Source organism: Stigmatopora argus, chromosome 9 (genome assembly GCF_051989625.1).
Source record: "Stigmatopora argus isolate UIUO_Sarg chromosome 9, RoL_Sarg_1.0, whole genome shotgun sequence".
NCBI classification, from domain to species: domain Eukaryota; kingdom Metazoa; phylum Chordata; class Actinopteri; order Syngnathiformes; family Syngnathidae; genus Stigmatopora; species Stigmatopora argus.
This window is the reverse complement of record NC_135395.1, coordinates 2,866,269-2,887,999: the sequence shown is the minus strand read 5'-3', so window position 1 is coordinate 2,887,999 and position 21,731 is coordinate 2,866,269. Positions and strand designations below refer to the sequence as shown.

The 21,731-nt window shown below is 38.3% G+C and overlaps 1 protein-coding gene across 3 annotated transcripts in view; it reads left to right on the top strand.

Annotated features, from left to right (window-relative positions):
- Positions 1-21,731, top strand: part of LOC144082106 (teneurin-1-like) — a 147,932-nt gene that overhangs the window by 48,152 nt on the left and 78,049 nt on the right. For all 3 annotated transcript variants that reach the window (XM_077608959.1, XM_077608958.1, XM_077608957.1), the window contains 2 exons: positions 2,955-3,198; positions 9,607-9,845. In XM_077608959.1, the coding sequence (XP_077465085.1) occupies positions 2,955-3,198; positions 9,607-9,845 (483 nt within the window). The remainder of the gene's footprint in view (positions 1-2,954; positions 3,199-9,606; positions 9,846-21,731) is intronic.

Below are 21,731 nucleotides of genomic sequence, written 5' to 3'. Positions count from 1 at the left end.
CATTGACTGACTTCTAAGGGTTCCTTTTGGAGCAGCGCAGCTTGCGGTCATTGTCTATCTGTCTTGTCGCATAAAAATGGAAGTGTGTTTGAATACAATGGAAAAGACTAGATCAAATGGTTATCCATAATTTGCAAGGGTGTTTGGGAGCATGGGCCCTAACATTTCCCTGAGCTAAGCCTTATAAAACACCATCTAGCCCACTCTGCTGTGCATGCCACCCACCATAATCGCCAATATTGTGTTATCATCATGTTATACCATGGCCACTTAACTTTTCCCTTTTCCCTAAACACAAAGAATAACTGAAGTTAACTTGACATATACATATGTATCTATACATATATATATATATATATATATATATATATATATATATATATATATATATATATATATATATATATATATATATATACACATACATACATACATACATACATATATGCATACATACATATATGTATAATTGATTGCCCAAAGCAGGAAACACTTATTTATATTTTGAGCTGAGTCAGGCAAAAAATTACCTGCATGTTTTGCGCATCTATACTTTTTGACGAAACACCACTTCTTGGTGATAGCAAAAATTAATTTCCTGTCATTTACTCTGGTCTAAATGAATGCGCTCCTGTTCAATCCGGATTATCTTTTTCCATCTCCTCATTGATTTAGTACAAAACAAGAAGTAACCTAGCATGATGAAAATGGTCATCAAACTACAAGTTGGCATATGATTATAACTGAACACAAACCTGTTAGGTGGACTAAAAATACAAAATCATGTGTGGGTTTGCAATGTGCATCATTGCTGTTGGCCGCCAGCATCAAACAACTATGGAGGAGGGTTGTTTGGTGAGATTGCAATACATGTGTTAGGGAAAACTTAAAATAAATATGTGAAATGAGCAATTGGTTTGTCATGACTAAAAAAAAAACCATGTCATTTCAGCAGTGTAAATATGATGCACGCATATTTAATCACTTGTTCAAGGAATTCATCAAATACAAATAGGCATTGCCGAAAGATCAATATGAAACGGTGCCCTTTAAAAGATGACAAAGCCAATTGTTTTGGCCAGTTCCTATGATGATGTGAACACACACACACACACACACACACACACACACACACACACACACACACACACACACACACACACACACACACACACACACACACACACTCGCAAATACATTAATGTGAAATACACAGATATATACAACCATAGTAAATGTCATCATAACTGTCTATCATTTTTGCTAAGGCCAGACAGATGGCCCCATAACAGTAGATGTCACACAGAAATGTTTATAGACACTTGACAGTCATGTTGCTGAGAATTCTTGCCACAATGTACATAATAAATCTCTGGCATGTTTATTTTATTTAGGACCTACAAAACCTGATGTAAACATGTGGTGTTACAACCCTATGGCCAATTTGTGAGGCTTTTTTGTATCCATAGTGAGCCTACTTTATCATTGTGACTATAATTTCATATATTCATGGGTAACCAAAGTACCACACACATAGACGCACATACACACACACACAGCGTAACCCCTGAATCAGTTGCCAGCCAATCGCTTGCACAAGGAGACAAATTATTACTATTTAAGCACACACTCACAAGGAACAATTTGGAGTGTTCGATCAACCTGCCTTTCATGTTTTTGAGATGTGGAATAAATCTGGAGTACCCGGAGAAAACACACAGGGACGGGGAGAAAATGCAAACTCCTCACAGGAAGGCTGGAGCCAAGCATTGAACCCTTGAACACAGAACTATGAAGCAGGCGTGCTAAACACACTTTCAACATGCCATCCCAATAGTGCATATAATAGTGCAATAGTGCAAAATGAGATACTTGCTCTTTAGGATAAATTCATGGTAAAGATTTAAACACTTGCGTTGATGTTTTTAGTCTTTATGTGAAACCTGGATTTTCAACGTGAAAATGTGGATAATTATTACACCAATAGAAATGTCACTTTACCAACATATGTTTAGGATTTTCACCAGTGGTAGAATCACAAATGCAGAAGTTTAACAAGGGAATGGAGAAATATTCTTTTTATAACAATACTGTAGAGTACTGCTGAAATCGAGAAAAGTGGCACCATACAAACCGATCATAGTTGGGATCAGGTTAGGCACTGATGATGAGAACAATATTTGATTACCCAATTTTCACTCGTGGGTGTCACAATTCATAACCTCATTCTTGGGTGGCATATGCATAACATATATCTTATTTACTATGTTTTGGTGAAACGTGTTTTTCACCTAAACAGTTTCATCTGGTTTGCAACATCCATTCATTCTTTTTCAATATTGCTGCACAGAGTTGCTGTTTAGAGAAAAATTCTCAGTGTTAATTGCTCTGTTTGTGGAACCGTAATACATCCATATGGTACAAGTTCCCCTAAACACTGAAAATGAAAGTCTCTGGGCAGTTGATGTGCATTCATGAATAAATATAAACATACACAGCTGCTGTCACACATGAAATACAAACTATCTGAAGCATTTTAGCACCGGCAGGGATGACAGTGTAGAGGATTATAGCAGAAGAGAATGTTAAATGACGGATTGAAAGAGCTCCAGCCTGACCTCAGGGTTACCAGTCTCAGCAGGTTACAGCTGGCTCGTTTATTCCACAGAGCAACACATCTAATAAACCTCATATGTGTAGTTTATTCTGGTGGGTGAGGATTAAGTCAGAAATGTGATCTCTTATGATGCGGACAAGCAATGATCTTTTTTATGGGGAAACTGGGAATGTATCAAACCAGAAATATAGGGAAGTAGTGGAAGTTATCAAATAGATTTATGTCAATCAAAATGTTGACAATACTCTTCTGACTTGCGTTTTATGACTTCCTAGTACAATTTTTGGACCGTTTTGCTAATAAAACAGTGTTTATGCTCTTTCTCCCCTTTTTTCAGAGATGCCAAGCAGTCCAGGTGGTCAGTTCACATTTCGCCCGTTACCGCCACCTCCTCCTCCACCCCATGCTTGCACCTGCGCCCGCCCAGCACCGTACACTCAAGTCAGTCTGCAAAGGAAGACCATGCCGACACGATGTCAAGCCAGCCATGGTGTTCCGGGGGCAGACACTAGTTCAAGCACAGACCAGGCACAGCTTCATGACAGCTGGGTGCTGAACAGCAACATTCCCCTTGAGACCAGGTATGGGAATATACACATTTTAATAACTTTCTGATATGACCTTTGAATCCTACCATCAGAGATTTTCACACACTAATTATATAATCTAATTTTGTCAAAGAATATTTAAATTTGAATATCAATACTGACAGAGATCCACAACTATTTATATTGTATAATAAATATAATTTATTTAGTGGTTTGCCCTTGCATAGTTGAAACCAATGACATAAGGGGAGGAAAGGATCTGTCAGAGAGCGCAGTACTTGGTGGAAAACAGTAGTCGAGACTCGTCTTTATCATATGACGAGTTGGAATACAAAACTGAAAGTGCGTCAGAGAAGGAAGTGAGTTCAAACTGAAAGCAGGCTCATCATAATACGGGGCAAATGGGTGCGAAAAAAGAGGGAGAGAGTGCCGGACACGGAAACAAAGGGGGATGAATCCATTAATATCGGATCACAGGCGCCTACCTCAAGCTACATCACTTTGGTAATGAAAATGACTTCTTGGAAAATAGCAAAATTGGAGTAAAACTGTGTCTTGAGTTTATTTTGTTTATTTTACAAAGAAGAAAAATACAGATTGTAGCTCAATGAAGTCCAATCTATTGATTTTAGTGAACTACCTTCTGAAGAGACAGTGGAACTTTAAAAGAAAATTTGAAAGATTTTTATGACATTTAAAGTTTCGGTTTCGATTGGTAATTTTATCGTCTGTTCTTAACTGTAAATGTATCATTTTGCAAGCTAAAATATGTGCGTCTTCCAGGCAAATCCTACTTCTATGTTGTTTTGTGTGATTAGAGCCATTGATTTAATCAGATGAATGAGTGTCATTTCATTAAAAACGAGTATTTCAATAGGAAATGGCAAACCTTCATGAATTCTGTCGAGAGCAATTAAGGACACGAGTGCAACTATATTTGGATGTTTTGAACGTGAACAAAAAAAAGTGGAGCAGCACACAAGCCTCATGGGCGATATTATCTCTTTCCACACATTCTAAGCCATCATGAATCTCTCAGGTTTTTCACTGGATATTCTCACCACACTTCTGAAGATTCACCAGGGGACCATTATGAGTTAAGACGTCCCAAAAACAAAATCCGCTATATAGCACAAATCCTCTTTTTGGGAACATGTCGAATTTCCACCTTCAGTTGTGACACCTGAAACATACTGTACATTCTAATGCTCAGGTATGAATCACTGGAATTTCATCCCATCAAACAGAATTAAGTATATTCCAGCTGCCTGAGTAATAATTGATCACAGAATTATCCTGCAGATTCTCATTTGTAAGGCTGATTTAGAAAGGAAACAGAAAGGTGCACAGAATGTGATTGCATGTTTAATGAGGCCGTTGTGTGGCAACTAAATTCTGGCATTTTGCTTCACTGTCTTCTCTGCGTAATGTGCCTTGAATGCAGAGTTTGACGGTCGTTTCACTGGTGCCTCTGGAGCCCAAACGAACATTTTTTTAAATTCTCATCAGATCACAAAATCTTCATTTCTCTTTAGGCCAGTTGATATGACCTTTGGGAAATTGTAGCATCTTTTGCACCTTTTTTTTAACAGAGGGACTTTGTGGTGATTCGTGTCAATAGATTAGCTTCATTCAAGTAGATTAACTTCTCCCTGTCACAGTACTTACAGGTGCTTCAGACTGTCTTTGATCATTTTGGAGCTGATCATTGGCTGAGCCTTTGCCATTCTGGTTACTCTGTGATTCATTTTGACTGTTCTCTTCTGTTTTATGTCACCTGGCTCTGGTTTTCGCCTCATTTTAAGCGATTAAAAATCATGTTAGCAGAATATCTTATATTTTCTGGCACCTCTTTCGAAAGTTTCCCCTCGCTGTATTGACCGACCCATTTTCCTCAGGCTTTCAATGAGAAATGCATATCATACGGTTGCAGGAAACAGGTCCTGACTTCATCTTTAAAAATGATCCACGGACTCACACCTGCTTTTCACAAAATTGATGACCTCACTGTATTTTTTTTAAACAGACCCATTTCAACAGATTGTCAAATGAAACAGGCTTAACGGGAACTCTGAGTATACGTCACGTAAGCACGCATAGAGTCGGAAATCAAAACAGACGGCGAGCCGTCATATACGTCACGAGCGCCGCCGAGACTGGTTACGTGGCGTATACTCAGAGTTCCCGGAGGCTTGACCAAAGAATTACAGCCGCTGGACATCGGCATCAACCGGGCTTTCAAATCAAAGTTACGAGCGGCGTGGGAGCAGTTGATGATCGCTGGCGAACACAGCTTCACGAAAAGTGGCAGGCAGCGCCGGGCTTCTTACGCTACGATTTGTCAATGGATCGTTGCCGCCTGGGCGAATGTGTCTGCTTGCACGGTTGTTCGAGCTTTTGCCAAAGCCAGCATCATTTCTAAGGAGCCACAGGGAAATTACGGTGACTCTGAAAATGAAGAGAGGGGGGGACCCGGCTATTTGGAAGGCTCGTTCGGGCAATTGTTTAATTCTGACACAGAAGATGAGGAGTTTGAGGGATTTGAAGGTGATGATGACTTGAGTAAATTCTAAAATGTCTAAATAAAGTACAACCGAACTCAGTTTTGCTTCAGTTCCCTTTTTAAAACATGTTTTTAGCATGTGGGTGTAGCGAGGAAGAACTATATTTCCCAGTAGTCACTGTGCACCGGAACCCGGAAATAAGCTGCTTCCGGTAGCCAGCGCTATCGCCAGCCGCTCGGCGCCCCCGCGAGCGCTCCCGCTCGGCGCCGCTTGGTGGCGCTCGGCGCTCTGCATTATAAGGCGCCCTGTCTATTTTGGAGAATTTTTTTGACTTTTTTTGACTTTTATGCGCGCCTTATAGGCGTGAAAATACGGCAGATTTATCTACTTTAGTACAGTTGTAGGAACAGTTAAGATACTTCCCAGAACCCTCAAACTACAATACTTTGACTCATAGCCTTGCCTTTTATTCTCCTTCTTATCACTAAAACATGATAGCACCCATCTTGTATATACTGTATTTGCATGAGTCTACCTTTTGAACAGCCCTAGGGCAGTAGGACTCATTTATTTCCTGTATCAAGGGAAATTTGCCCCCAATATGAATTTCGAGCCTACTGAGCATTGCATCTAGATAGTTTGGGAGATGATCAAATGTCGTAAAATGAAAGATCGTGAAACATTTCAAGGATAAGATGCGTTTTAATTTCTTTTCGTTTGAAAATTCAACATCATCACTGAGCCAACTCTTTGGTTCAAGAAAATCAGAAGGACCCATTGATCTAACCTGTCAATTGACCCCAAAACACCAAAATGCCCACCGATATCTGTCATCTATTAGTCTATGCTTGTTGTCTCTAGGCTGTGCGTCTGTGTGTGTCCCAATTGGATCTCCTTTTAGACATGAACTGGCAATGACCCTTTGGGTGTATGTAAGCATCTTGTGCAGACTCTGTGTCCCTTATCTGACACCAACTCTTAAGCTGAAGTTGGATGGGTGGATAGGCCGGGGACGTGAGACAGTCAATGAAGAATGGATGTCATTTGTCTTCTCTTAAATTGCCATGGGGCTACATGAGTTAGACAAACCGAGCTTGAGAAGCACAGAGAAAGGACAGATAAAATCAACAGGAGAGCAATATTCCTCAAGAGAAATCTCATGTGACACAAGGTTTAGAAACCAAATGAGAAAATGACTAACTACAATTTTCTTGCAATTATCTTGACATGGCTGTTGTAATAATGGCAGAATAATTTTCTTGTAATACAGGCATTATTTAGAAATATGGTTGCACACAAAGGAGTAGTGTGTCATAACCTGGTGTCCTTCAATGTGCTCCTTCTGCTTTCTGGCTCGGCATTAATGACCTGTCTACTGAGGGTCTTTCGGAAATCCACCAGCAGCCAGTGTCCTCACATCGTGTGCTGCTTCATGAGAACACAATCAGACAAAGATATGCATTCCACACTGTCAACCAGCGTTAATGTCAATAAAGAATACAGTAAGGTAGGGCAATGGGTGAGGATCTTTTATGGCTAATAATAATAATACATGAAGCACACACAGTTCTTTAAAAATATAATACAAATAAATAAATAGAATGTAATTTCCCACTTACTCTAAGAGCCTTAGTTCAATCATTCATCTTGCGTACTGCGTATCCTCGCAAGGGTTGCGGGGGGTTGTTGGAGACTAGCCCAGCGGACTTTGGGAGAAAGGTTTACTACACCCTAGACTGGTCGCCCGCAACGAAGTCAGGCGAGTGAACCTCCACACCAAGAGGTGGCCAACTTGTAGTCAATCTACCCAAATGACAGAACACTGCAAAAGCTGCTTATAGTTCCTCTGCCTGCAAAACCCCACTTCTTTCTAATTAGATTGCACCCCACTCTGTATTGTCTTGCTACCCCAGCTCACATCTCTTTTTTTATTATAGTGAAAAGATTCATTACACTTAATTTTAATCTTATTTTATCTTCATCTGCCATCTAAAGTGGCCCTCATGGGGTGAAAAATCAGAATTTCGCTAATGCAACCATAAATTGAGTAGTCATTTTGATGAGTTCACAAAGGAATAGGTAAGTGATTGATCTTTGCTTGATGAGGCTTTTCATACTGTGGTACTGAAACTGTATGATAATATCATATTACAGATAGGGATATAGTCTGACTTTGTAAGTAAAAAAAACTCATTTGCATGGTGCTACCATTCATCAATGAATATTTTACTTTCTTACAGTACTAACACAATAACATATACTATATAAATCTTCAAGTTCCAATGCCACCAACATTGTTATTCTCCCCAATATATTACATAGGTTAAAATGAGTCTGTGACTTGGTTCGTTTAGGTCAGATAAGGGTTCCCAGATTGGAAAGACAGTCCAGCCAATCACTAGAAACTACCCAGTTCCATCAAAAAAAAGAAGAAAAAACAGCCTAAATTACAACCACCGATTCAAAATACGTTTTTTTTTTAAATATTATGGCGCTATAGTTTCATATAACTATTGTTAAGGAGTATATTTGTGCAACGAAATATATAACACAACTGTGCTGAGAACACATTTTTTATGTTAACTTTTGAGATTAGATTTTTTATGTATGTAGTGTTGCTTGCTAATTTAAGAGATGTTTTAGATTAGAAATGAACACACACATGCAGTATTTGTCCGAATTTGTACGTTATTAAACATTTATTTATATGCAAAGCAGTGCTGATGTAGGACATGCATGTCTGAATTTTTAGTGGTCTTCTATGCATGAAATAAATTTACATATTCTTGGCCTGAGTTTCTGTATGCTTTCTACACAATAGACAGATTATGTTACCATGATCTTTTTATTTTTAATTATTCATAATAAACAAAAAATAACGATATATAACCTTTGTTTTTATTTAACTGACATCAATGCACTTTGGATGGATGGTTAGCACATCCGCCTCACAGGTCTGAGGTTTTGGGCTGTATGAGACTTATTATGTGTGCTTTAAGAATTCTCTTGGTTCTTGTGTTTTTTTTATTTTTAGATAATCCAGGTTCCTACCGCATTTAAAAAAATATGCAAGCCAGGTTTGTTTAAGACTAAATTGTCGACTGGTGATAATGTGATTGCAAATGCTTATTTATATGTGCCCTGCTATTACGTGCTTGATTAAAATGAATAATTAAACGGGTTCCAGCTAGTAGCCTGGCAGCCCACCAGAGGAATGGTTAGCGTGTCGGCCTCACAGTTTTAAGATTGAGGGTTCAAGCTCAGGTTCCAACCTTCCTGAATGGAGTTTGCATCTTCTCCCCGACTTGCGTGTGTTTTCTCTGGGTACTTCTTCCCAAATCCCCAAAACATGGTTGGTAGGCTGGTTGAACACTCTAAATCAGCAGTCTCAAACCGGTCCTAAAAGAGCCACAGGGGGTGGAGGTTTTCATTCGAACCATACAAGCGGACACCTTTTGCAAGTGTAATCAGTTGATTGCAACCAGCTGTTACTTATTTTAGAAGGCTCTTATCGGTTAAACTGTCGACACTGGATCGGTGAAACAAAGACCTGGACCCACTGCGGCCCTTTGCGGAATCGGTTTGAGACCACTGCTCTAAATTGCCCCTAAGTATGAGTGTGAGTCTGAATGCCTGTCTGTCTCCTTCTGCCCTGCGATTGGCTGCTCACCAATTCAGGGTGTCCCTCACCTGGTGCGTCCTTAGTTGGCTGGGATAGGCTCCAGCATCCCCAATGATCCAGCTTGCAGTTTATTCTTAAGGAGCTGGCTGCCAATCAGCCTATGATGCGTGTTTTTGTGATGTCAGTGAGAGGATGCAACTTACAAACATGAAGGCCAGAGCACAGGATTGCACCCTTGAACCGAGAGCAGTGAGGCAGACACCGCCAGGTTATTTCCAATCATTTGAAATATGTAAATGTGTTTCTCTGTTTTAGACACTTCCTATTCAAACAAGGCTCTGGCTCATCGGCCCTACTGTCGGGCACGGGGCAGGCTTACCCCTTGACCTCTGGGACCGTCTATTCGCCTCCACCCAGGCCTTTGCCTCGCAGCAGTGTGACCAGACCACTGTTTACCTTCAACAAGCCTCATCGCTGCTGCAACTGGAAGTGTACAGCATTATCAGCATCACTTCTCACTCTCACCCTGGCTCTGCTGCTCACATACGTCATTGGTGAGTTTTTAATTCCTATATAACTCCAAACTCCAAACATATCTCCAAAGAATTAGTTTTTGTTCAGTTGAAAAACAATTTTCTAAACTGTTTTTCCCCTAAAATTCTTTACATTTGCAGGACTGAGATAACATTTATTATTTGTTTATGTCACCTAACAATATTTGTTTTGCATTTTTATTGGATTCAGAATTAATTACAAATTTTCTCACTTGCTTTGAGACGAGTGATACGAATATGACACAAGGCAAATGTATTTGTCTCACACAATTCAACAAAATGGTTTACATCAGCGATCCCCAACCTTTTTCTTACCGCAGACCGGTAAAGCTCTGTCTATTTTCTCTCGGACCTGTAAAGCTTTCTATTTTCCCGCGGACCGGCTAATGGGGAGGGTGACAACCTAAGAAAAAATTAGGTGGAGGTGCGGTTGGTGCACGAACGGCATTCACGACGGCAAAACAAAACAAAAAAAACTTTCTAAGCATAATAGTAATTATTTATTCTCATAACAACTTTTCTCATTTCAAGTAGGAGGGCAAGAATGAAAATGTTAATATTTATTACTCTGACGGACCGGCACCAGGTGGGTGGCGGACCGGTGGTTGGGGTCCACTGGTTTACATCACACGAAAATCAACAGGACAAGTGAACGAATACATACAAGTGACATAAAATAAGTAAGAGTTAAAAACAAAAACAATTGAAACAGCAAATAGAAAAATAAGAGTAAATGCATAGATGAAGAGCAAAAACCTTTTAATTGGGTAATCGAACAATAGTGGCAGTTATGAATACTCTTTCAGAAACAATAGCATTTTAGTGCTAATTTAAGCAGGTAACTGTTTGAGCACATCTCTGATCCTCAGGTAATTTGTTCCAGAGGTGAAGAGCTTAATAACTGAATGTCCTCTCACAATTCTTGGTTCTTGTTTTGGAACATGCTGAAAACCAGTTCTAGATGACTAAAGGGGTCTAATTTCTTCGTAGGGATCAAACAAATCAAGCATCTATTTTGGTCCAAGGTCAATAAGTGTTTTGAAGACTAGCAGAATTATTTTATAGTCTATTCACTGACTCACAGGAAGCCGGTGTAATCATTCTGAGGAATAATGAGGAATTTCTCCATTAATTTCAAGCAAAAGCAAATGGTATATAACATTTTTATGATTTAATTTTGCTTCAAATATAGTGGTGATGATGAGGGTGAGAATCTTTATGAGAAAATATTGATGGCAACTGAATTAGTATTATTGCTGAAACAGTCCAAGACCACAATTACAATGTATTGGTTTATTTTAATGCAGATTGTAAGCTTTAGAGGAAGGCCCTGTCTTGGTCTTCTTGTTTTGTGTTTTATTTAATGTTTGCCAATAATTTTAAAGCAAATCACCGAAGGGGCTCTCTCAATACAATATAAATTTGAAATATAATCAATGCAAACTACTAAAAGGCAATTACACACAAGTAGAATGTTGCAGTAATAAGCTGTGCAAAATGGATTTAAGCACATAAAGTAATGTATTCTGAAACTGTGGGAAATTCTAAATCGCATGAGTCCTTGGACCAAAGCACTCAAAAATAGTAATTACTCCTTGATGAAGAGACACATAAATTTAGTTGTAAAATTTTTATTTCATAACGCTCTCTCCCTCTCTCTCACTCTCTCACTCTATCTTTCTCTCTCCCTCTCACTCTCTCTCTCTCACTCTATCTTTCTCTCTCTCTCTCTCTCTCTCTCTCTCTCTCTCTCTCTCTCTCTCACTCTCTCTCTCTCTCTCTCTCTCTCTCTCTCGCTCTCCTCTCTTTGTCTTTCTTGCTCGCTCGCTCTCTTTTGCTCTCTCTCTTTCCTCTCTCTCTCTCTCTCTCTCTCTCTCTCTCTCTCTCTCTTTCTGACACTGCTGCTTGTATAACTGCAGATTACAAGTTTTTATTTGAATTTCTGTTCATGTGTTCAGACCTACATATTACAATGGTGAATAGTTTAGGCCTCAACCTTTCTCAAAATGCTTTATTGACTCAAATGAGCTATTTTTGACTTATAATTCCTGCTTCTAAGTCTCTTTCCAGGAGAAATTGTGTGTAATGGAGAGACTTGTGTGTGGTGACTCTGGTTTTGATGTTTTAAAAAATCATCCATTTTCTTCCACTTGTTCAGTTTAACTTTGGATATCGGGAAATATTTCCATTCCAATTGTTAGACACGTGGTCCTATCTTCATGACTGGTCCAAATATAAACCGTCTACCTGCGTCAACCAAAGGGTGTTTTTATACCATTTTTTATTAATTAGGTGAACATTTGCAACAATGCGGGAAGAATAATCACACCTGGTCAGCTGGTCTCACTAGATATACCAAAGTGGAAAAAAGACCGTCCCCCCAAAAATGGTCAATTTCCAGAGCACAACCTGTCATATATTTCATACATCTACCCATTTCTTGTCTTTCCACAACTTTATCAATCCACATGTGACATTCTACATCCCTAAACACTATTTGGGTATTGGACTGCCTTTGGCACCCACACAGTTTACATAGCAGCCCCTACCCTTGGCCATTCCCTCAGATATAAATCTATCATCAAGGGTTTCCACTTTCCATTTTTGGACATTACCTCCCAGTGCCAATTTGTGCAGGTCATAAAGCAAACAAGTTATAACATGATCTAACATTTTTTATCATCATTAAGAATTCCAAACCATGCTTTAATTGGTTCCTCATTTAGGTTCTGCTTGCCTCAGGTGAACCTACCATCTGAAAACTTAGCACCGATGATTGTCGAGGCGCGCAAACCAATTGAAGGTGATGTTCAAGGAAATGGCCATAAAAATTGACAGCGACTTAAAGTGCATTACAGCAACCCAATGAGATCACTGCCTTGCATCGATATAATTAGTGTACATACTAAGAGAATCAAATGGCACAAAAATAAATTAATAAATAATCAAAATGCAATATAAAACTCAACTTCAGCCCATGGTCCCAAATTGAAGCTACTGCAGCCTTCGCTTGCAATTTGTTCCTTTCATGTGACGTTTCTCAAAGTCATTCTCAGGCTGTCACACTTGGTTGGGGGGTTCACATTAATCACATACTGGGACACACGCACACACGCACACACGCACGCGCACGCACACGCACACGCACACGCACACACACACACACACACACACACACACACACACACACACACACACACACACACACACACACACACACACATTCATGTGGCAAAGACATGCAGATGAATCCCCTGGCTGAACCATGTTATCCCATTAATGTCCCGGACCTGGTAATTAGTATATTAGTGAGGAGTGTGAGTGATGACTGGGCGACAACACAACCTTTTAATTGGTGTCATGCTCTATTCTTGCTTGGCAATGATTGATCTCCATGTTGCCATAGCCATGGTACCTAAATTTAGATGGATGACATATAAGAAAATTGATATTTCACCTATACATATACAAAAAAAACCCTCAAGATCAAGGTGGTCATGGAATTAATGTCTTTATTGAGGGTAAGAGGTTGAGACACGGGTCACCACATGATTAGGTTTTCTCATTATATAGTGATTCTTTCTCATTACATAATGATTCAGTCATTTCAATGAATTAGGTAACATCCTTTGACAGGCACTGCAAGATGTCCTCAGGAGTACCATTCATCATATTTCATCTTTTGTAAAATACCTCAATATGAGTAAAAGCATCTGCACTTCAGTGAAATAACAAGTATAGGCTAAAAATCCAAAATTTGACTTTGGTTTACTTTTATTTCATTAACTAAGAGAAAAATAAAAAATACACACACACACACACACACACACACACACACACACACACATACATTAAACTGAGATAATTTCTTCAGGTAAAGCAAATTTTTCAGAATTTCAAGCAATAAGATATTCATTTGAAAGCAAATTTTTCAGAATTTCAAGCAATAAGATATTCATTTGAAAGCAAATTTTTCAGAATTTCTAGCAATAAGATATTAATTTGATGTTTAATATAGTTGGGTATTGAAACAATTTAACATTTTACTTCGTAAATTAGCCAGATAGTATCAATAGATTTCTCACAATGCTGGAACTACACCGAGCCATGTAATATACACGGATATTTAAAAAAGCAGCAAAACTGAATATATCAACCTTAAAGAACTAGAGGAAATTCTCCTGGGGAAACATGATTTCCTTATTTTATTTCAAACTGAGGAAACAGACAAGCATTACCTTGCCAGAAAACTGCAACCCTGAAAACAGTTGTTGTTTGGGCAGAAAGCATAGAGTGTATGCTTAAACTCTCAATGAGATTTGTCTCTCAGCATGGCAAAATTCTTATACCTGTTGTTGCTTTTTTTCAAGAATGATAACACTGATAGAAAACTTTGTCTCAAAGCAAGGATTAAGCCTTTTAGAGATGCCAAGATGGTATTCTTATTATTAATAAGATCACTCTAGAGATGTTTTGTTTGGGAATATGAAACTCCCATTCATTTTTCCATAATGTAAACCGATTAAGTATCAAATACCTCAGCCCTGGAATGCCTCTTTCACCCTCTACCTTCCCTGAAGCTCACATACAGCATGTGTCAACTAAAGCAACAGTATTTAGAAATTTGATACCATTGCTTTTGTGCGGAATTACCATAACCTAAAAAAAATAAAAAAATATGTTGACCTTATAGGAGATTAAGAAAAACTAATTCCAAATCTTTTCTTAATCCAGCACTGGAAAATGTGCCTTTTTTTCATTACAAAGGACCTTAAAGTTTATATTTAAAAGCTAACATTGCAGGCAAATATTCCATGTACAAATATGGGAGTATATGACAATCAAAACCAATAGCCATTTAGTTTCTTATTTTTTTGTTTCCCCCCATATTTTCTCACTCCCATTCAACCATACATTTGTACTCTTTATAGTTATATGGTCAAATGGTAGCTCTGGTCTAGTTACCATTAACAAAATGGCATACCTACTTTGTTCTAGTAACACTCTTTCCGATAGTTTATGATCGATCACATGTGGCACAAATCAGATATGTGGCACTAAAAAGGTACATGGTCAAACAACAACAACAACCATTTTCATTTGTGAATCAGGCCTCCGCCAAATACTAATAAAAATACGCTCTATACAGGTTATCTGCAAATTCCAGTAGACTGTAAATCTCCAAATCTATAAATTAAAAAAAAAAGTCGCTTGTAAAATATAATGGATGTGACATTTCATACTTGTTATTACTTTCTTAGTCTCTGTAAAGCAAAATTGAATGTCTTCTTAATTTAACACACCACAGATAGGACTACAATTAACCACCCTTCCAAATTTGATTGCTTTAAGAAATTGCCCAGTCGTTTATATTAAGTGTCTTCAAAAATTTGATAAACCCTACACATATACCACTTTCAAATGTTCTCTGCAGTTTGCTAAATACTCTAAAACCCCTCAAATACCAAACTAATACAAGTACTATGACGTGAAAAATAGACGGTACCTAATAGCAAAGTCATTTGTATACATTCCTCAATATTTTAGAAATCAGACCCAAAATCGATGTCATTCAAGAATCCAGTGTTCTATCTTGTCATGTTTGTTATTATCAGAACAAACAGTATCTTTATACGTATTAAATATACCTATATTATATATACATAGCTATATTATCTTTTGGGAGGGCTATTTTTGGGGGAGTTTTTTGTGCTCCCCAGGCTTGTGTGGGTTTTCTCCAGGTGCTCCAGTTTCCCCACTCTTCCCAAACACATGGTCACTCAAAATTGCCACTATGTACATTTTATGCGTAAATGGTGGTCTGTTTCCTTATGCCCTGCGATTGGCTTGCCACCGATTCAGGGTGTCCCCCATCTGGTGCCCGTAGTTGGCTGGTATAGGAACTAGCACCCCCGCGACCCTTGTGAGGAAAATCAGTATGGAAAAGGAATAAATTAATGCATTTATAATTAAAAAAAAAACTGTTTTCACTGTGGTTGTTATTGTTCACGATTGATAAAATGATTGCAATTTGGCGTTTGTGAATGCTAATTGTTTACTGTGTTATGTGAATGTTAACTGAGACCATGGTGACATGTTTCCAGTCAGCTGGAGCAATTACATTACATTATCTTACATTATTCTCTTATTATACTCTTTTGACGAAGGAGGGGAAACCAGAGTACTCATATAAAACCTATCGTAGCATGTGGAAAACATAAAAATAAACTGTAGATGTGCTCAACACTAATCTACTGTGCCCAGTTGGAAGTTCTAGGAATTGCAACAATAGGCTAGACACAAATCAGCAAAATAGTCCTTAAAACTAACGTCATATGAGTATTTGAGAGCCTGGTGTATGAAGTTTTATAAGACTCAATTACGCAGAAGAAAAATAACCCACCCAATAATGAAGCAATAATATTTTTCCCTGATTAAGGTCTATAATTAGCACCTAAACAGGGCTATGCAGTATAAAATGCCAGTATTATTGTCGCTAAAATATTGCACCACATGCCACGTTTTAAGTAGGTGACTACAGTGTTTGGCCCTTTCAGTACTTCTCTCGCTTTCTTCTCACAATCCCCCACAGAGCTGTAGAGACTGTGAATTGCTTTGTTAATTTGTTCATTTCCCAGTGCACCTCCATCCTGCAGATTTAACTTGTTATTAAGCGCAGCACGACCATCAGATATGAGGAGCAGGGCATTATGATGGGGCATTTAAGGAGAGCTAGAGGACAGGTTCAGATTGCATCTATAATCTTGAAGGATAGATGTGATGACACCACCGCCATTCACTCATTTTATTGTCTAAGCCTCATTTGAGTTCTGCCTCTGTAAAACCTTGTACCCTTTTTTGTCAGGAAAGCTTATTTGGCTAAGTATCAAATAATTTCACCCGATACATTTTCCAATTGAAGAATTTGCTATTATGTATTCTATAATCTAGAACACTGGTGTTAGACCATTTCCTTAAATTCAAGTGCGTGCTAAATTTCCTTCAATCAAAAAGAGACAAAGACAGTTTTAACCAATCTGATCTCCTGCATAGCCCATTTTTATGCAGAACAGACCAGCAAAATCTTGGAGAACGAGCACAAGCTTCTACTGGAGCCAATGGTATCAATCGGTTTGGTGGGAAATTAAGCATACACTCACCGGCTCTGTTCCACATAACAACGAAATCGGCTTAATTCCATCCATTTCACAAACACTGGTAAGGCAGGTGAAAAGGTTTGTTCCCAGGCGATTCAAATTGATCAATACTGCATAAAAAAAGAAAAGATGAATGGGCTAAAGTTCAATGCACGTCTATGGGGGGAGTCATCTCCACTACACTAGTGCTAACCTCACACATTTTCAAAAGGAAATTGCAGTGTTGTTAAAAATCGAGCTTCTAAAATTGCTACTACACATTCTTGATTACTGAATAGTATATGTGAGACCAGTCTTTGTCCACATTCCAAATGTATTACAGGACTTTCAATCTAGATTTAAGCCGTCTTTGTTATTGAGCAATTGGTGAACAGGTTAAGAAACTGCAGTATGGTTGGAAGGCGTATGCCAATGTAGACCTATTAATAATGTAATTTCTTCATTACAAGTCCCACCCAGAAGTAATTTTCCTGTAGGGAATGTACATGTCATAAATCGTTAATGTTTTCTCTAGAGTCATCTATTAACCATATGAATAAAGGAGAAATCCATGCTCACAGACACAATAGGGTTCATTGTGTAGAAAATAAGGAATTAAAGCTTACTGTGGTAACATCAAATGACAAATTGGTATGGAATATTATTTTGTGAAGATAATCTGTCACTCCAGATTGTACAGATGTAACACGTGCAGCTGGCTTCTTTGTGGATGCATTTGACAACTCAAAAGGTAATAACAAATGGTGTTGCTTTCTTTGATACCTCCTGCTGTGTGCATTGGTTAGATAATATTATGAAGCAATCTATTGGTGGGCATGCAACACTTGGTATTGAGGAATTTACCAGAACAACCAGAAAACATGTTTACTTACTTCTTATTTATATAGGTTAGGATTAGAAATCAAATTCTCTTACTGTCAAACATAATTTAAAATACATCAATGCATGTGAATTGTATAGATCACTTAAACTCAAGGGATGTGTAGTTGGTATTGTTTTGTTGAGGTCACAATGAAGTCTTGGTCAGTGATTTGTCTGCCTCAAAGCAAGCAACAATTCCACTGAGCAAACCAAATTCTCATTCCGCCCGGTAGAGAATGAGTAACAAAAAGAAATTGTTTCAAAGGGAATAGGAAGAAGCCTGCTTCTTTGTGTCAATTATTAGACCATTTCAGGTCTACAACTGACCCATTATGGCCTCCTTTTAAAGCCCAGACCCCCATGAAATTTACCAAACCTGTTCAAAAACACTCCGTTCCTGAGTGAAGACTCATACTGGCCTAGAAAGTTGGATACTAGAACTCTGGAATTGTACCAGCGATTTAGATTAATCGATACATACATGATTCAATGGATGGATAACACACAATATAAAGTAAAAGCAAAATATACTACTATTATCTTACACTCTTTCGGGAAGTTTGAACTCTAATATAAAGCAAAATGATCTTCCTTTGCATGGGTCACTTTTAAACAACAATGGCATTGTGTACTTTTTATAAAAAATATTCATCCATTTTCCATTCAGCTTATCCTCACACGGATAAAGTACGAGTAGTAGGCAGGGGAGTGACTGAATTGTTTTCCAACCAATTGCATGGCAAAAGGAGAACATTCCGACACACACTCATTCATACCTGTGAGTGTTCAACCAGCCTATCATGCATGTTTTGGGAATGTGGGAGAAAACCCACACAGATGCAGGGAGAGCTTGCAAACACATTCTAAATAAATTTGAAATCAATTTTTAAAGTCACTGAGCTTTTGCACCGAAAAAAAATGTTGAGTACTGCAGCAAGGATAACGGAACATTAAAAAAAACTGTATAAACAATGGATGATTTCAGGGCTACAGTTTAGAAAAAGATTTGAAAAGGAGTTCATGTGCTTGTGAGTTCAACTGAGTGTTAGTGTGCTTTCTAATGTTTGAAATTGTGCGTGCAAGTGTGTGTAGGTGTGTGCGTTTCTCACCCGCAGCTTCTTTGAGCCAGCTGCTTCATGCCTCATTTCAGTTCATATTGATTGGTCCAGTTTCTCTGTTTTCACTTTTCTATTTTGGTCGACTGACGCATCCCTACGAAACCCGCTGGCATTGATTAAAAGTGCTCTAAATACTAAAGAAGCATCTGCAAAAAGTGCCGTACAGGGAACTAAATAAATTTTTGTTCCTTTTATTTTTGGTGAGGATACAGAGTATTTGGCAGTACTAGTAAAAAATCTATATTAATATAAGTATTGGATGTGTAGAGTAAGAACTCAACAATATAGTGATTCACCAACATACGGAAGAAGCCATGTTTGGGGAAATGTTCAGCCTCACACCCGACAAATAAGCACCAGTTGGGTGGTCGATTGGTTGGTCGCCGGTCTTTTGGTCGCCCCGATCGCGACAACGGGCGACCAAAAGACCGACGACCAAAAGACCGGCGACAAAACAAGGTAAAACAACACGGTCTACGCATCAATAAAAGCCATCAATGGCCATGAGCAGTTTCACTGAGCCGACGTGTGAGTGTATAAGAGTTTGTATGTACATGCGTTGTCCCTTTAAGTAGGTACGTCCGTCAGGGTCTTAACAAGTTCTCCAACAAAAAAACAATAAAATTCCGGGAAATTTGGAGCTTTTCTTTAGCCTAATAATTACTAGGGCATTAAGTGTGACTAAATAGTAATTCACAGTTTGTATTTAGGGAATTTGAGCAACGATTTAAATGGTAATTATCAATAACCTTCCGGGTGACCAAAAGACCGGCGACCAAAAGATCGGCGACCAAAAGACTGGCAACCAAAAGACCGGCGACCAATCGACCGTGTACCCGGGCCACGGAACACAACTGACCTAAACGTATAAGGAGACAAAACTAGTCATGTGTCACATTCTTCAAATTTGTAATACTGTGAGTGTAAAAAGAAGTAAAGATAACAACCCTCGTGGGCAAATCAATGTTTTTAAAAATAATTTTTAAACACTTTTGTTTACATAGAAAATAATTAGATACATGACTAAAATATGATTCACTTTTGGGATCTTGAATTTGGTTCCCTTTTTAGACGTTACTACTATTACAGCTCCATCTAGTGCATGTATAACACAATCTCCTACTACACTACTAATACTACTACTACTACTGACTACAACCAATTTTTAGAAAGGCCATTCATTGAAGGTGCACTTTATAATCCCGAACACCTTAGAGTGGAAAAAAAGGTAATTTAATTCAAACACTGTGGTTATTATTGAAAATGAGTTTGGTGGTCCATCAATAGAAAAGCAGATGTGCCTACCAGTTGATGGTTTAGTTACACCGGGTTGCTTAAGAGACAGCAGGGAAGTTCTATATTTGAGTATTTTGCCACCGGCATGAATGAATGCTAAATCAAAATTGCATCATTACCAATACTTTCTTACTAAAACTTTTATTTTATAAATCTATTTTCTATATTTATTTTATTTTACTTTGCCCGACTCGCTCATATAATACACAGCAGCACAGAAGTGATTGCCGGCAGTTATACAATCATACACAAAAATATTTCTATTTAACCAGTCATGACAGTAGTATTCTAAGCTTTCCAGTGGGTGGTTGGTAGAAGTAAGAAAAACGCTTTCCGATCACATGTCTGACCCCCAAAACACATACAAACGTGCACAGAACCCCAGGCTCTCAGTCAGTCTCTGACAGAAATTTGTTTTATTGGCTCAGGAGTTCCCTTCCCTCACTCCCCTTCACTCTCCTTCACACTTGTTTTGCCCATTTGTCTCTCCCCTCTATTACCCCTCGTCTCTCTCTTGTGTGTAACTTTTATCTCTGCCTGCATTCCTTCCCTTCACCATCACCACCCTCACCACCAATCCTCTGAAGTTGTAGCTTTGCCGGAAGCTGACACAACCACACCATTGAACTAAGATGAACATTCCATTTTTTGTTTATGCTAAACAGTACATTGAATGATGAATTCATTAATTTATCTTAGTGCTTGGAGGGCATTGATTAGATATTTTTCCTGTCCATTGTTTATTATTATCTCTAGCCTGATTTTTTTTTAAATGCTATATAGCTTGGGCTGAATTGTATTTTTAACATGTTTGATTAGTGGTGATTTTTTTCTACTGTACTACCAACACTTTATTAAGGTATAGTAATGTATGTATAAATATATATGTATAAATCTATGTATATACACACATATATATATATATATATATATATATATATATATATATATATATATATATATATATATATATATATATATATCTATATATATAGATAGATACATACATATATAGATACAGATACATATATAGATGCTTGAGGCAGGACATACTGTATTAGCAACCCTCCATCTTTGAGATGTAGGCTCACTTCACCCATATCCTTCAAATAAATCTCAATGGGCTAGTGACAGTACAGAACCCCCTCAGTGCACTGCCGTCCTATTACCTGTGGCAGTCATCTCACTGTCATGGTGATCAATGATTCATGTGCAAAAGGACCTTGTCCTGTTAGCTTGCTGCGATTCAGCTCTCAGCTCACTGACTCCACGGTGCTAGTGCTCCCTCAGAAAATAATGACTGGACTTTCTCTCACATTTTCTCCTACTGTTAGTCCCTTTTTGGTCCAAATGCTGAGATGATGGACACTGAAGGGAAGATAGATCGAAAGCCAGGGAAAAAAGAATACAAGGGAAGGTTTCTGCAGAGCACGTGCTGTTCACATAACTGGCGG